Raw genomic sequence first — 15,654 nt, forward strand, 5'->3', positions numbered from 1 at the left:
TCAGTCCTTGTAGGACAGTCACTCGCCGAACATCAACTCCTCTCACGAGGTTGTAATAGCATGAAGATAGAGAAAACTGGAGAAATCTTACTGATGCCGTGAAAAACCAAATGTTGGGTGCCAAAATGATGTTGGCACCAAATGACGTGAAGAGCCCCATGCTGGGCGCCAAAATGATGTGGTTTTGTAGAGTGCGGGGTTCTTGGGTTCACTCTGGGAAAGTTGTCACCAGAGCTCCCATTGCAGCAGCACGTGATGAGTTTCCCAGGCGTACTTCTCCACAAGGCAGAGACATTAGTTATATTTAAAGAGCGGGTTTATTAGGGAAAGGGACAAGTTTGCTGAGAGAGGCCTGTAGGCGGGCGGCCTTGATAGGTCACAGGCAAGCAGGAGGCTGCTGCCCTAAAGAGGGGAGAGTTGGTAAAAAGAGGCACCTGCACAGTCACAGGTGGGCAGTGGGAGTGCTGCCCTGACCCAGTGCAGAGACTGCACTGATACAGTCCTTTTCTCTTTGGGAGAGGCTCACCCCTCCGTGAAGTGGCCTGCTTGTTGCTGATGTTGGGTAACAGGCAAAACCAGGAAGGGACCAGAGAGTCCAGGATGGGCCCAATCTCCATATCTTTACCCTCAGGTCTGTGCTCCACGCCCTATAGCATCTGATCCTGCTTGGGTTTCCTGTCTTTTGACAAGACACTGGTGCCTAAGGATCCCGATTGCTACAGTTCAGTTAATGGTCATATTATTTCTCTCTAAACCCACCTTGTGTGAGTCAGGTTCTGGTCTTGGGGCACCTCCTTTCCAGTCTTTGTATTCTTGTCCTCCATCGGTAGGACTGTACATGAATACTGTAGAGACAGTATGAACAGTTTGAATCCTCATAAAATACTGTAAATTCATACAGAAATATAGAGTACGTTAATGCATATTTATGTCATTATTTGATTTATGCTTTTTATTATATAAAATGACCTAATACATCCTGGTTGTAAACAATTCGATATAGCATGAAAAAGTCTTCTTTAAATTCCTTTGCCTCTGCCCTCTTCCTTCCTGGAAATACCTTACCTATTTTGGAGACAGGTAGAGGGAGAAATCCTTCTAAACCTCTTTCTGTGCTTTTAATGTTTACATTAGTGGTGTCATGCTTTTGTATTGCTACCAACCTGCTTTTACCTGCTTTACTGAATAAGTCTTTGACTATTAATTTGTCAGTGTTATGTGGACATATGTCTTATCCTTTTAAAGTTGCATGGTATGGATAGATTGTATATTTAATCATTCTCCTAATTTTGAATTTAGATTTTGTTAATTTTCCCTCAGTATTTCCTCATTTCCAACAACATTGAAATAAACATTCCTAGGAATGTTTATAAACAACTAAGAATAAACATTCATAGTACATCTTTTTTTTAAATGTTTTTATAGAACTAGTCCTCTAGGCTACATTGCTAGAAGTGAAATTGTTAGCTATTGGGAATGTGCATTTAGGATTTTAATGGTATTGCCAAATTCCTTTAGTCCTTTGTCTTTTAATATATTATGAACATTTTCAACTTTACAAAAAATAGACTGGTACAGTGGACATCATCAAAATTCCATTACCCAGTTCAACAATTATCAAAGTTTTGTTACACTTTTCTGTTTTTGAGCAGATCCCAGATGCCACGTCATTTTATTCCTACATGCTTCAGTGCATATCTCTTCAAAATAACAGTCCTTTCTAAAGCAGGGGTGAATTCCTCTTTCTATGAGGTTTGTGTGTGTTTCCCTCTTGATAACATTGACACCAGCCCATGTCACGCTTATACCCTTGAGAATCAGCTGAGCCAATATCTGTTAGCTTTTATTTAAGGAGAACATTTTTTTGGTTTATAGAAGTATTCTGGAATTTGCATCACATTCTCTTGTAGGTAGTGTAATGGTTAACAGATCTAAAACACAGGTAGAGTCACTACTTGAAAGGAGTCGTCATGGAGAAAACATGAACGGGCTGGTGTGCTACTTTTACTCATATTCTCTGTCACAAAGCTGAGGTTGTTACTTTGCCAAATATTTGCATTCCACATGGTGAATTACTTTTAGTGACTTGTGTATTCTGGATTTGTTGTAGACTTTCGAGACAGCCGTGCAAGAGAATGTCAGCATTAATGGGCAAGCGTGGCAGGAGGCATCTGATGACTGCTATATGGGTATGTGACTGAACTTTTCCTTCTGTCATTAATTTCAGAGTTACCTTCTTAGTTAATTTTATTTTGAAGGCTTTTTTTTTTTTAAAAGATTTATTTATTTATACAAAAACCAGAGTACAGGCCAGATCTGCAGGAGGGTGAGAGGATTCACCAGAGACAGCAGGGAACAGAACAGGTAGACTGATGAAATACACTGCTGAGGGGAGCAGCGGGCGCGACAGGAGAGGTCTGTTGCACCATGTGGGACCCTCGCCAGCCGGCCGGGATCAAACCAGTGCTGCAAAAGCTGCGGACAGTTTCACAGCGTGGCACTCAACCACCTGCGCCACCAGGGGAGGCCCTTGAATGTTGTTTTTAACCCCCACTTTCAGTGTCTTTTTTTTTTTTTAAAGATTTATTTATTATGCATACAAGAACTGGGCTCCAGGCCCAAGGTTGGCAGGGGAGGGCGGTGAGAGGATTCAGCAGAGACAAAGAACAGGCAGACTGACTGAAATGCACTGTTGGAGCAGCTGGCAAGTCAGGAGAGGTCTGCTGCACCATGTGGGTAGCTCCCTCGCCGCCCGGGGATCAAACTCGTGCTGCAGAGGCTGTGGATAGCTTCACACTGCTGTGCTTAACCCCTTGTGCCACCAGAGAGACCCTTCTTTTTTTTTTTTTTTGCATAGAAGAACTGGGGTGCAGGCCAGAGGTTTTGGGGAGGGGGAGTGAGAGGATGCATCAGAGACAAAGCAGAGAGCAGAAGAGCAAATTTACTGAAATACACAGTTGAGGGGAGCAGTGAGGAAACAGGAGAGGTCTCCTGTGCCATGTGGGTAGCTCTCTGGCCGGGATCGAACTCAGGGCACAGCGGTGGTAGCCTAAGAATTAACCCCTACGATACCAGGGAGACCCCCAGTATCACTTTTTTCCAAAAGTTCCTTTACTGAGGGATAAATGAGAAAACTCGTGTAGCAGACTCTGAAGTCATAATCTAAGGCAAAACACACAGCTCCCTCGACCTTCCTACATGCTGTCTGGCATCCTCAGCAGGACTTTCAACTGGTTACTCTTCAAATGCACCCTTGGCAACAGTTTGTTGGAAAGTACTGTAGAACCATCTGCAATCAAAAAAAACAGGTTGAGAAAATTTCTGTGTTAATACCTTATAAGCCAAGTTGTATTTTTGTGAGTGATCCTTAGGTAGGCACGTGCCTTTAGAACAGGAAGTTAAACCATATGCTTGTCATATAAGGGGTGACGTCAGTGTTTAAAGAAAGTGCCTTAACGGACAATACTCCTGGTTTGAAGCTGACTTGGTTACACATTAACTAATGGTGTTGACATAGCTAAGGAAATTGAAGTCTTGAGAGAAATTAAAAAGTCCTTATAGGAAGAAAAAGCACTGAGTAGGCAGGGAAGGCTGAGTGCGGAAGAGAGGGAGAGCTCTCCGGAGTGGCCGGGAGGAGGGTGGATAGAAGGCCTGGGCATCTCCCTGTGCCTGACGGGTTTAGTGTGGTGACACTGCTGGCTGTTTGCGTTATCCATCTGGTCACGCCCAGCAGGTGACTCTCTGGTTATTTTTCTTTTGAGCATTAAGATAATACTTTGCCCAGAAGACTTTACTCTCCAGGTCTTGGGGTTACCACAGTTGTCTCTTCAAAGTCATGGAACTCCCTTTGTGGTTTATATAGCAAAACAGTTAAACAGCAGTGGGCTCCCAGATAGCATCAGAGAGCCCGACTGCCAGCGAGTCGGCGGGAGGGCAGCGTCAGACGCCCTCGGTGCATCTTCAGATTGCGCCGCCGTTTGCTGTGTTGTTGTCCATGACTCTTGTTCTGTGAAGTCTGTGGACTAGCTTCTTGTCTCTCCAGACAGCTTTAAGAAGACTGTTCATCAATTTGGAGGCTGAGAGAGGTCTTTTCTGACAGGGTGGCTGCCTGGTGGAGGGTGACTGTTCTTCCCCCCCATAACTGCATAGGGAAGCTGTTGAGGACACTGTGCCTTCTTTCATGGCACCTGATGAGCCCTAGTCCCAGATCCCGGGGAACAGATGGAAGGACTGGCCCTTAGCATTGAGGAGCTCATTGTTCTCTGAAGGAAATGGACAAGGAATCACTGTGTTCCTTGGAAAGCAGGAAAGGCTCTAACAATAAGTTGTTGAGAAATGCTTTTAGTAAAGGAGTGTGTGCTAGGCACAGAGGGGAGGGAGAAATCAGCAGAGAAACCAACATGTCCATATCACAAAGGAGTGATGTGTTTAGAAAATGAGTTAAGGGGCTTCCCTGATGGCGCAGGGGTTGAGGCTCAGGCTATCACTGCTATAGCCTGTGTTTGATCCCTGGCCAGGGAGCTGACCCACATAGGGTGCAGCAGACCTCTCCTGTCTCACCGACTGCTCCCCACAGCAGTATATTTCAGTGGATCTGCCCTTTCTGCTCCCCATCCTGTCTCTAGTGAATCCTCTCACCCCCTGCACCTCTGGCCTGTACTCCAGTTCTTGTATGCATAAGTAAATAAAATAAAAATTTTAAAAAAAAGGAAATGAGTTGGGAAACTGATGGCAGATATGGCCAGAAAGGTAAGCAGGGTCCAGATCAGAGTGCCCTAGGAGATACTGGGGCATTTTCATTTTATCCGTAGATCATGGGGAACCAGTGATGTTTTTTATTTTTTTTTATTTTATTGTTTTTTAAAGATTTATTTATTTATGCATACAAGAGCTGGGGTTCAGACCAGAGATGCGGGGAGTGAGAGGATTCACTAGAACAGAGTGGGGAGCAGAACAGGCAGATGTACTGAAACCCACTGCTTAGGGGAGCAGCGGGCAGTCAGGAAAGGTCTGCTGCACCATATGCGTAGCTCCCTGGCTGGGGATCGAACTGCTGCAGAGGCTGTGGATTGCTTAATAGTGTGGTGCTTAACCCCTTGCGCCACCAGGGAGGCCCCAGTGATGGTTTTTAAACTAGAGCACATGAAAAGGTTTGTCTTTCAGCTAGCTGACTGCCTTGGGGGGGGAGGGGCGGGGGGAGGGAGGTGGGCTGGGGTGGGAGGAAATTCAAGGCAGGTGGTCCTTTGGGAGGTTACTGCAGTAGTGCAGCACGAAGATGAAGCCCTGCCCTGAGGCTGAAAATGGAAGAAAAACGCAGGTTCAAGAGATGCTCAGCAAGTAGAATTAATAGAATTTGGGTTCAATTGAGTATCTAGGAACAGTACGGAGGTGTCACAGGGCTGAATTTTTTTCTGTTTACTCACTGAGATCATTGTCTCGGGTGAAAGAATGAAGGAAGGAATCCCTTCTCTGCTCCTGCATCAGGCCCTCGTGGGCCTCACCTTGGGAGGCTGGGCCGGGACATGGAAGTGCCAGGCGCATGTGCCTTCATGGGGCTCCCCTTGTCCTCTGAACTTTCCACGCTTGGCCTGGCGCTGGGCACAGGTGCACTGAAAGTCTGCTGAATGAAGGATTGATCCCTCCTTGCTCAAATTGTTAATGTATTTAGTTTTGTAGCTTTATCATTAGGTGGCACTGAAAACCATTTTTCTCCTTACAAAGAACATTTAGCTGGGAGACCTTTTTTTAAAAGTGATTGTGAAATAGTACGTATTTCCTTTCAGGCCAGTGATTTAACTTTTTTAATGGAAAAATTGAAATTTAGCAAGGGTTGTTTATTTAAATGAAGATTCGATGTAAAAAAATGATAATATAATATTCTCAGAAGGAACTTAGATGTAATGACTATTGTAGCTCACTAATTTTTATATAACAAAAGCGGATACATAATCAGTGTCTCAGAATGTTTCTAAAAATACATACTGTTTTTCAGACTTCTCCCTAGTGAAAATCCCCTCTACAGAATAGTAGATCCACTCACTTGTAGCACAGACATTCACTTAGCAGAACACAGACTGCTGGGGACCTAGCTCTTTAGGATTAACTACTTAATATTTTTTAGCCTTCAGAGTGATTTTAAAATAAGTGATGTATTAGGGCCTCCCTGGTGGCGTAGGCAGTTGAGCGCCACACTGTGATGCTGTCTTCAACCTTTGCAGTGCGGGTTCTATCCCTGGCCGGCCGGCAAGAATCCCACGTGGTGCGGCAGACCTCTCCTGTCTTGCCCACTGCTCCCCTCAGCAGTGTATTTCTTCAGTCTGCCTGTTCTGTTCCCTACTCTGTCTGGTGAATCCTCTCACCCTCCCACGCATCTGGCCTGTACCCCAGTTCTTGTATTAAAAAAAAAAAAAGAAAAAAATAAGTGATGTATCACCTGCATTTATGCCATCTGTGGTGCTTAATCTCTGGGGCCCATCCTGGAGACTTACTGAGCCATCGTGTCAGGTCTTGCTCCTTCATTCACTGCTGCTGCCATGGCTTGGGGTCAGCACATGCTTAAGTCAACACTTGCTGAATTAGATGCCATTTGGGGTCTCGTTCTTTCATCTTTTGTACTCCTCCTTGCCTTACCTGTCATCCTGCAGACATGTAGGACTTTTCCCTGTCCCAAGGACTCTGATCTTGTGGATATTATTTCTTCTGCTTGCAAAGCTTTTCTTATCTTCCCCCCTACTTTTTTTTTTTCATCCAGTCAATAACAGTACACAAGGCCCAGCTCACATGCTGTTCTCTTTGAAGTCTCCAGGCAAAGTTAGTGTCCCAGTGGCAGTCCAGTCATACCTCTGTTGCTTTTATCCAGTTACTTTGCAATTATCTGTCTCTTCCAGCATACTGTGAGCTCCTGGAGAACAGGAATCGTGTCACGTTCATCTTTACATATTTCAGAATTAGGCCTGACTTCCTGTCGATGCTCAATAATTGATTGTTCAATGAGTAAATGAATCAAGTCACCAAAGTGGGGACATCTGTTAACTTGCCATAGTTCTTTTCCTTAGTTATTTTGCATTGTTTACATTCCATTTCCATATACAATACACCCAATATGTTTTAAGGAACTTTTATGACGACTTTTATTTCTCTTGAAATAGATTCGTATATCAAAGTTCTTGAAGACCAGTTTGATGCAGTCATCGTCGATTTAGCCACAAAACGCAAGCAGTATCCCAGAAAGATCCGTGAATGTGTCATCAAAACCATAAAAGCAAAAGAAGAAATCCTGGTAAGACAATTTGCCTTCGAGTTTACTAAATTTTATATTAGTTCTATTCTACCGCAATAACAAAAAATTAAATTTTAATTTTTAATTAAATTAAAAAGATTTAATTTTAATAAGATCCATGTGGAACAAATGATATTTTGTCTTTAGTGCCTCAGTTACTGCTGCTTGCCTCTTTTAGGACTTTCTTGCTCTAAGTCACACTAGGTTTTGCACATGACTGATATTAAAAGAGTATTTGAAGATGGAAGACTCTAATTCTGAGAGTAGGAAGGAAAACGAAATTTATCTCTTGCTTTTTCTACTTGTTATTTGTGTTTGGCCCAATATGTGTGTATGTTTATGTATCTTGGAGGAGCCTCTAGTTAAATTGGCAGTGAAGAGTGATACCGTTTATACCACTGAAATTTGCTTTCTGAACTGTGTAATTTGATCTGCTTCAGAAATCGTGATGGATGAGGAGCTGGCTTGCTGGAATGGCCTTGCCTGTGGGGGGAGGACAAGGACAAGGGTCTGTGAGCAGGTGGTCCCCTTTGTCCTTAGTTTTGCTGTTAGCATATTTTCACATCTCCGTCTCCCAGAGGCTGTCCTTTCTAGGGCAGTAAAGGCAGGGACTTTATGCAAAACATTGTAGTTATCATTCTATGAGAAAAAAGACTTGTATGTAGAATTTTTCATTTTTTTTCTTCCATCATAGTTAATACTCAAACAAAACAATACCCAACTACCTTCCTCCCTTTTAAAATTTCTTCAAGAAAAAAATATTCAAAATGTGTTTCTTTTCCAGTGTCTCCCTCGGTGTTCCTATCCTCCCCCCCCTGCTCCCCAGATGCCCTATTAATCAGTGCTGCTGGGAAAGCGTGGGGTTGGGAGATGCTGCTGGGGAGCTGAGAAGTGCCCAGGGCGTGAGGAAGACAGAGCCAGCTCTCAGGAAACCTCCTCACTCCTGCTGGTTCGGGCGAGTGCAGGGAGGGACATTTTCCTCCTCTTATCTGCCTGAATCTGGGCCCCAGGCCTGCTGCTTGCCTTCCTAGGCATTTCGGAACCTGGGCTTTAGTGAGCTGACTGGTGGTCGCCAAGCTGCTTTGGAACTGGTGTGTGGGAGTGTGAGCTCAGAGTCCCAAATGCCTGTCTTGCCATGGACAGTTCATTCATAATTTGGAGGCTACCCTGTACAATTACACGGGATTCCATCTATGTCTGTCCTGTGCTGTTGCTTTTTTCTTAAACCCTTTTTTGTGGTTGTGGTGCTGTTTCTTAATGTACCAACAGGTGGTGTCACTGTGAAAGGAATAATTAGATTGAGTTTGAGCTGATCTTTTCTCTGTTCCCTAGAGATTTCAGCAATTTTTTGCAAATGCTGATATTACTGATTATGAAGTATTTAGTTACATTGGCTGGAGGAAATGTTTTTATGAGACAGTAAATGGTTAAATTAAATATGCTTTAATTTACATTGTTTAGAAGCAGTATCATCCTGTCATACATCCATTGGATCTAAAGTGTGACCCTGATCCAGGTGAGTCATTGTTTATCTGTGGTAAAAATGAAGCCTTAGCTTGTAATCTTTATGAGTTCCTGATATTCCATGCCTTTTTGGGTGTTTCTGGACTTCCTCTTTCATTGTATGGGTTGACTTGGTTGTGTCTGTCCCATTACCACACTTTTTAAGTTACTGTTTTTAAGGTTTTTTTTTAAAAAGATTTATTTATTTATGCATGCAAGAACTGGGGTACAGACCAGAGGTGGGCGGGGGGTGAGAGGAGTGGGGAGCAGAACAGGGGATTGACTGAAACACACTGCTGAGGGGAGCAATGGGTGAGACAGGAGAGGTCTGCTGTGCCATGTGGGCGCTACCTGGCTGGGGATCGAACTGGTGCTGCAGTGGCAGTAGTTAGCTTCATAGGTTGCGTCTTAACCCCTTGCACCACCAGGGAGGCCCTGTTTTTAAGTTTTATAAGAAATCTTGATTATCTTATAATTTCTTAAAAATTTTATTGTCTGCTCTTGGCCCTTGACTCTTTCACAGGAATTGTTCAGATCAATTTATTAAATTATATGAATAGTCTTATTGGGATTTAATTGAAATTGCATTTAATTTATAGATTAATTTGGAGAGAAGTACCAGGTTACAATATGGTGGCTCCCATTTGTGAACATAAGACCTTGCTCTGACGACCTTGCTCTGGTGTTTCAAGAGCAGATTTCTCGACGTTGGGTTTTATTATTATTTTTTAAATATTTATTTATTTATTTATTTATACAAGAGCCAGGATATAGGCCAGAATCGTGGGAGGGTGAGAGCATTCACCAGAGACAGAGCGGGGAACAGAACAGGCAGACTGATGAAATACACTGCTGAGGGGAGCAGCGGGCGAGACAGGAGAGGTCTACTCGCCATGTGGGTTGCTCTGAGGCTGGCGGGGATCGAACCGGCATTGCAGATGCTGCGGACAGCTTCACAGTGCGGTGCTCAACCTCTGTGCCACCAGGGGAGGCCTATGATGTGGGTTTTATACCTCGTTTCCTTACCCTACATACTCGGCCTTTTTGTAACTGTTGCAGCGGATGACATTTGGATCACACATTACAATTGAGCATTGTTGGTGTTTAGGAACACCACTGATTTTTATTTTCTGAACTCTTAGCTAGTTCTAATCGTTTTATTTTTTTTAGGATTTATTTAATTTTTAATGCATATAAGAACTGGGGTGTTGGCCAGGGGTGTGTGAGGGGCAGAAGGGGAGAGGATTTGCCAGAGACAGAGTGGGGAGCAGAACATGCAGATTGACTGAAATACACTGCTGAGGGGAGCAGCAGGAAGTCAGGAGAGGTCTGCTGCACCATGGGGTCAGCTCCCTGGCCAGGGATCGAACTCATGCTGCAGTGGCTGCATAGCTTCACGTGCTGAGACTCAATCCCGTGCGCCACCAGGGAGGCCCAAGTTCTAATAGTTTTAATTTCAATTGGATTTTTAAAGGGGAGGTGATCATATGCAAGTAATGGCGGTTTTATCTTTTTCCTGATCTTACTTCACATCTTTTCTCTCTCATTGCATTGTTTCAGAATTCCAGTGTGATTTGGATTAGCAGTGATGATGTTGATCTGTTAAAGAATAAATACTCAGTTTTACCAAACTTCTTTTCCATCAGTTGAAACTATGCATTTGTTTAACTAACATTATGGAGGCATGATTTACATATCATGAAATGTGACCATTATGTCCATGTAGTGTGAATTTTGACAAATGTGTACAGGGGCATCCACCACTATTCAGGTAGAGAGCAAGCCCGCCACTGCCAGGGCTCTGTGTTCCTGGGTCATGTGTTTGTTGTGCTCTCCTGAAACATCAGTTCATGCTGAGGTATCTCATGATCTTTGCATTCGTAAAGCAAACCCCATTTATTAGTACATGTTTTCTTTCATATAGTTCCTTTCATTAAATTTACACATTGTGCTTACACTTTGCTGGTATATTTATACTGTATTTGCCTCTGTAGTTGTAAATATTGAACATATGGTTTAAAACATACAGTCCCGGGCCTCCCCGGTGGCACAGCGGTTGAGCACTGGGCTGCGAAGCTGTCTGCAGCCTCTGCTGCGCCGGTTTGATACCCGGCTGCTGGCGAGGGTCCCACATGGCGCGCAGACCTCTCCTGCTGCCCGCTGCTCCCCTCAGCAGTGTACTTCGTCAAGTCTGCCTGTTCTGCTCTCCTCTCTGGCTCTGGTGAATTCTTTCATCCTCCCGCGCTTCTGACTGTACCCAGTGCTTATGTAAATAAATAAATCTTTAAAAAAAAAAAAAAAAGTAAAACATACCGTCCCTTTCCACTTTGTCACTGAGATTATTCTATCCTTCTGCAGCGGTTTGTAAACAGGGCTTATTGTTCTTTGCAGAGTTGGTGAGATTGATCTTAATATTTGACTTAACTGATTTAGTATGATTAATGGTTATTGATTTCTTAGGTTTTTAAATCTTCTTGAGTCCCTTTTGGTAATTATTTAGAAAATTGTTTCATCCATGTGTTCAAGATACTGGCTTCAGACTGTTTATAGTGGTTAACTTAGAAGTTTTAAAATCTTTATTCCATATATGATTATTTTCTTAATTTTGTTTATATACTTTCTTTTTTTTCTTGCTCTCGGTTTCTTTGTTTTTATTTGTCTTTTTGGAGAGTCAGCTTGTATTTTTGCTGAGTTTCTCTATTTTTTTAGTTTTCTGGTTCCTTGAGTTCTGATCTTATCTCTATTGTGGTCTTCCTACTTTCGTGACTTTTCTTTGTTACTTTTAGCTTTTGAGTTGAATCCATAATTAATTCACTTCAGTCTTACTTTTGCATAAATGCACTTAAGGCTGCAGTTATATCTCTGGGTCCTGCTGTGGCCACACCCTGTCTTAACATGTGCAACTTTGATAGTTCAGCTCTAAATACTTTTTATTTTCCAAATATAAGAATTCTCTTTTATTCTCTTTTACCTTTCTTTTTTCTTTTTTTGGCTTCTATTATGTTGATGGGATTGTTTTTATTCTCTTATTTTTCCTTTTTGTGGGTTGGAAGCAGTGTGTTGTGTTGCTATTCCTTTAGTGTTACCTACACTGCTGTCATTGTCAGTTTACCTGACGAAACCTGGGCTTACTCAGCACATCAGTTCCCCTCCTGCTCAAGACAGAGACAGCCTGAATGGGCATGCCCCTTCACTGCCCCCAGCTTTCCTTCTTATTGTGCCTAGAATTTTATTTCTTCTTTTATTAAAAACATACTTTCATAGTTACTACTTTTTTGCCCTCAATACTTAATTAATTGACTCAACAAAATTTTCCAAATTGTATCAGAATTTGGAAAAATGGTTGTTTCTTGAATCTGATACCTTCCTTCTCAGTTCATTTTTCTTCTTAAAAAGTGCTTCTTTAGGTACTTCAAGTAAAAGTCCATGGGTGATAGACTCTTGATTTTGCTTTCCCCCTTGGTCTTGAATTCTATTAATTTACTTTCATTCACCATATTGAATATATTACACCATTTCTTTGACATTCATTTCTTAAACCACCTCATGGAGATGGAATTCACATACCTCAGAGTTCACTCATTTAAAGTGTAGAACTTGATGGCTTTTAGTGATTCACGGACAGCACAGCCATCACCATTGGCATTTTTTTCTTTTTGTTAAATTATTTTGGGTTGAGGTTATGTTGGTTTAGAACACAGTTTTAGGGTTATAGGTTCACACCTCTTCAAATGTCTGTTACCACACCCCTCCACCACCAGAGGCCCAAAAACCTTCTCCCACAGTCTGGGCCCCATAGTCCATTTTAAAATATTTTTATTACCCCAAAAAGAAACCCTACTTCCCTAACCAGTCCTCACCAATTGCTTGCCCCCACTCCTCAGTAACCACTAAGCTGCTTTCTGTCTCTCTAGATCTAATGGTCTGGACAGTCCATGTCAGTGGAATCCCTCAGTGTGCAGTCCCTGCAACTCTACCCCCAACCGGCGTGTGCTCAGGGCCATTTCGGGTTGTAGCACCACCAGCCCCTGTCTCTCTTGCGTGCCCTGTCACTTACCTGTCCTTCGATGGAGAGACATTTTTTAGTTTCCACTCTGGTCGTTGTGCGTAGTGCTGCTGCTTTGGCTATTCATGACAAGCTGTGCTCTAGGCCTTGTACCTCTCCTGGTTAGCAGGAGGCTGTTTCATCCATGCTTTGGGAAGTCTCTTTTTAACGTTCTCTGTTTTCCCAGTGATGGCTCCAACAAGACCAACACGGCACATCCAGCACATGTTTTGAAACACAAAACTAGCTTTTATTCTTCAGCTGAAAATCCTAAAATCTTCCAGGTTTAAAAATATGCCTTGAACTCGAACTTTCAAGCATCCCTTCCCATGAAGGTGGGCCCTCCCTACCTTCCGCATTCCCTTCCAGCACTTTCCTTTTTGCTCCCCCATCTTCAGGTCTTTAAAATACCTCATTTTCATACATGCTTTTCCCGTGCCTCTCAGACTGGTGTCTCAGTTTTTCTTTCTCACTTAAATGCTGTCTCCTCAGAGAGCTTCCCTAACTACCCTAATGAAAATTGCCTCTCCCACGTTGCTGTCATAGCACCTGTTATTTGACTAACAGCACTTATTACAACAGGCCGCGTTTATGTTTATTTCAAGGTCTGTGTGCCCTTTGCGCCTTGCTCTTGCATGGCATGCAGCCAGCACGTGCTTTCAGGCCTGCATTTTGACCGTCGGCCACATGGCAGAGCTGGCCCCAGCATGAGTGCACAGTGGTGAGCAAGCATCCCCTGGAGGATGGCATTCTAGCGGGAGAAGACAAGGAATACATGTAAGTCAGTTCGTGGCATCAGTGCTAGGCTGATGTGGAGATAACAGGAAGGAATTAACATCAAGAGGAAGAACATTCCAGCTAGAGAGAAGCACTGGAGCAGAGTTCTTAAGTCAAGCATGAGCTTGAGTTTCATGGAACAAGACCCCCGGGTCTGTGGCAGGAACAGCGGGAAAGGCTATAAAGGATAAGAGGGCTGGAGACCTAGCCACTGCACCCCGCCTGATGCAGCAATGCTGAGGGGCACCTGGGGTGGAGGACATGGGGTTCGGCACTAGCTGATCCCCTGAGTTTGCCTCAAAGGTTAGTATTCCAGAAGTCTCAGATCACTGCCCAGTTTGGGTTGCATTTCCACCAGGGATGCTGCTTTTCAGTACGTGGTTCTCTCATATGCCCTCAGTTACCTCTAGAACTGGTACGGGCGGGTCGCGGGGTGCTCTGCAGACAGGCTCATCCACACAGATGGACGCTGGGTGTGGAAAGGAAGCGCCCAGCCTGCGCCTTCTGCTGAGCCTGTGTGCGTGCTCTTGGGAGTTCATGTTTCCTAGTTCAGACAGTACTGTGACCTGAGGCCGCTAGGTGGATTGCTCAATCTTTCGTTTCCACTTTCTCGTTTCCCTGTGTTCTAGAGAGCAGTGCCCAGGGGGCGGCGTGCTCACGGTTGCCCAACTTCCACATTTGCCAGAGCAGACGTTTTGCTTGAAGTGTCCTTGCAGCGATGTTTTCATTGTCCACTCACAAGATGAGTTTTCATCTGTCAGTGAATACTTCCTGTGATCCTATTACTTGAACAAATAATTGCTTCTGTATTGTCTGCTTTTTAAAAAAGCTCTTTGAAATGAATCGACTCCCTTTTCTCCTGGCCTTCGCTGAGCACGGCATGATGGCAGAAGCTGTTTTCAGTCTCTGCAGTGGACTTGTGGCTCTCCCAGTTCTGAACGCAGCCAACCCTGCAGGAGGAGGGCCGGGCAGTTCCTCTTAGCACTGGGTATCGGCCGCCCACGCAGGCCGCCGCCAGGGCAGCACAGCAGCCCCGCACAGATGCATGCTTTTCAAAAGTTCATATGTGATCTGAGCTTTGGGATTTGAATTGTATTTCCCCTGGAAAAAATGTGCAGAACTGGTATTATAAATGAGGAAGTTGCTGGGCCATTCTTTAAAGACCTTATAAACCTATTGTGTAGCTGAAATAACCACACATTTCTGATGAAAAGTAGTAGGGATATCACATTTCAGGTGCACTTAGTTCCACTGCGTGACCTTCAAATAGGATTTGGTGGGTTTAGATTTGGGTCTCTAACACCTTAGCTTGTGGTGAGAAGGGTAAGTAGTGGTGCCTAAAGAGGCACAGCCCCCTGCCCAGGCTGTTGAGAGGAAGCCCGTCCCCCATCTTCTGTCTGCACTGAGACCTCCTGAACCCCGTGAGCACCTGCTGCAGCGCAAAGGGAAAAGAAAAGTTCATTTAAAATCATGCATGGGTGTGGGTGTTTACAGACTTCGAAATTTCCTAAACAGATATGAACATTGGAAAATGCCCTTACCATGCAGTTATTACAGACAACAGATTCATATATTTAGCCATCATTTATAATGTGTTTGTTCTTTAAATTTTGTTGTTATTTATTATTTCATGTGTATTTCTTAAATTTTTTATTTTTTACATCATTGTTCATTTTTAAACAATATTTGCTTCCCTCCATCCCCTCAGGTGTAGAACCCAGAGTTTCCTTCCCCAATGCACTCGCGCACCATCACCTCAATCCCCTGTGCTCCTCCCTCCCCCCTTCTGATCCCTCTCCCTCCTCCTCCCCTGCAGGATGTCCCTGATTTATAATTGTCTGGTTTTGCTTTGTTGTGTTTTGTACTGCGTTCTTTAAATTTTTGTGTGTTGGTTTTATTCCTAAAATTATTGATGCTCCTTGTTTTTTAATGAAAGGGATTTAAATCACTTAACTCAAAAAAAAATGTGTGGTAACAATAATTAAAACAGATTTAACTCTAGAATTGTTACATTTTTAATTCTTCACCAGGTATAGGTTATAATTTTTTT

At 43.5% G+C, this 15,654-nt stretch overlaps 1 protein-coding gene across 1 annotated transcript in view; it reads left to right on the forward strand.

The window, feature by feature from the left end:
* Positions 1 to 15,654, forward strand: part of NSL1 (NSL1 component of MIS12 kinetochore complex) — a 36,175-nt gene that overhangs the window by 16,114 nt on the left and 4,407 nt on the right. Inside the window, 3 exon segments of the mRNA XM_037496435.2 lie at positions 2,111 to 2,189; positions 7,149 to 7,279; positions 8,741 to 8,795. Coding sequence (XP_037352332.1) covers positions 2,111 to 2,189; positions 7,149 to 7,279; positions 8,741 to 8,795 — 265 coding nt within the window.

This window comes from Talpa occidentalis, unplaced genomic scaffold, assembly GCF_014898055.3.
Source record: "Talpa occidentalis isolate TD23 unplaced genomic scaffold, MPIMG_talOcc4v2.1 talOcc4.8, whole genome shotgun sequence".
Classification (NCBI taxonomy): Eukaryota; Metazoa; Chordata; class Mammalia; order Eulipotyphla; family Talpidae; genus Talpa; species Talpa occidentalis.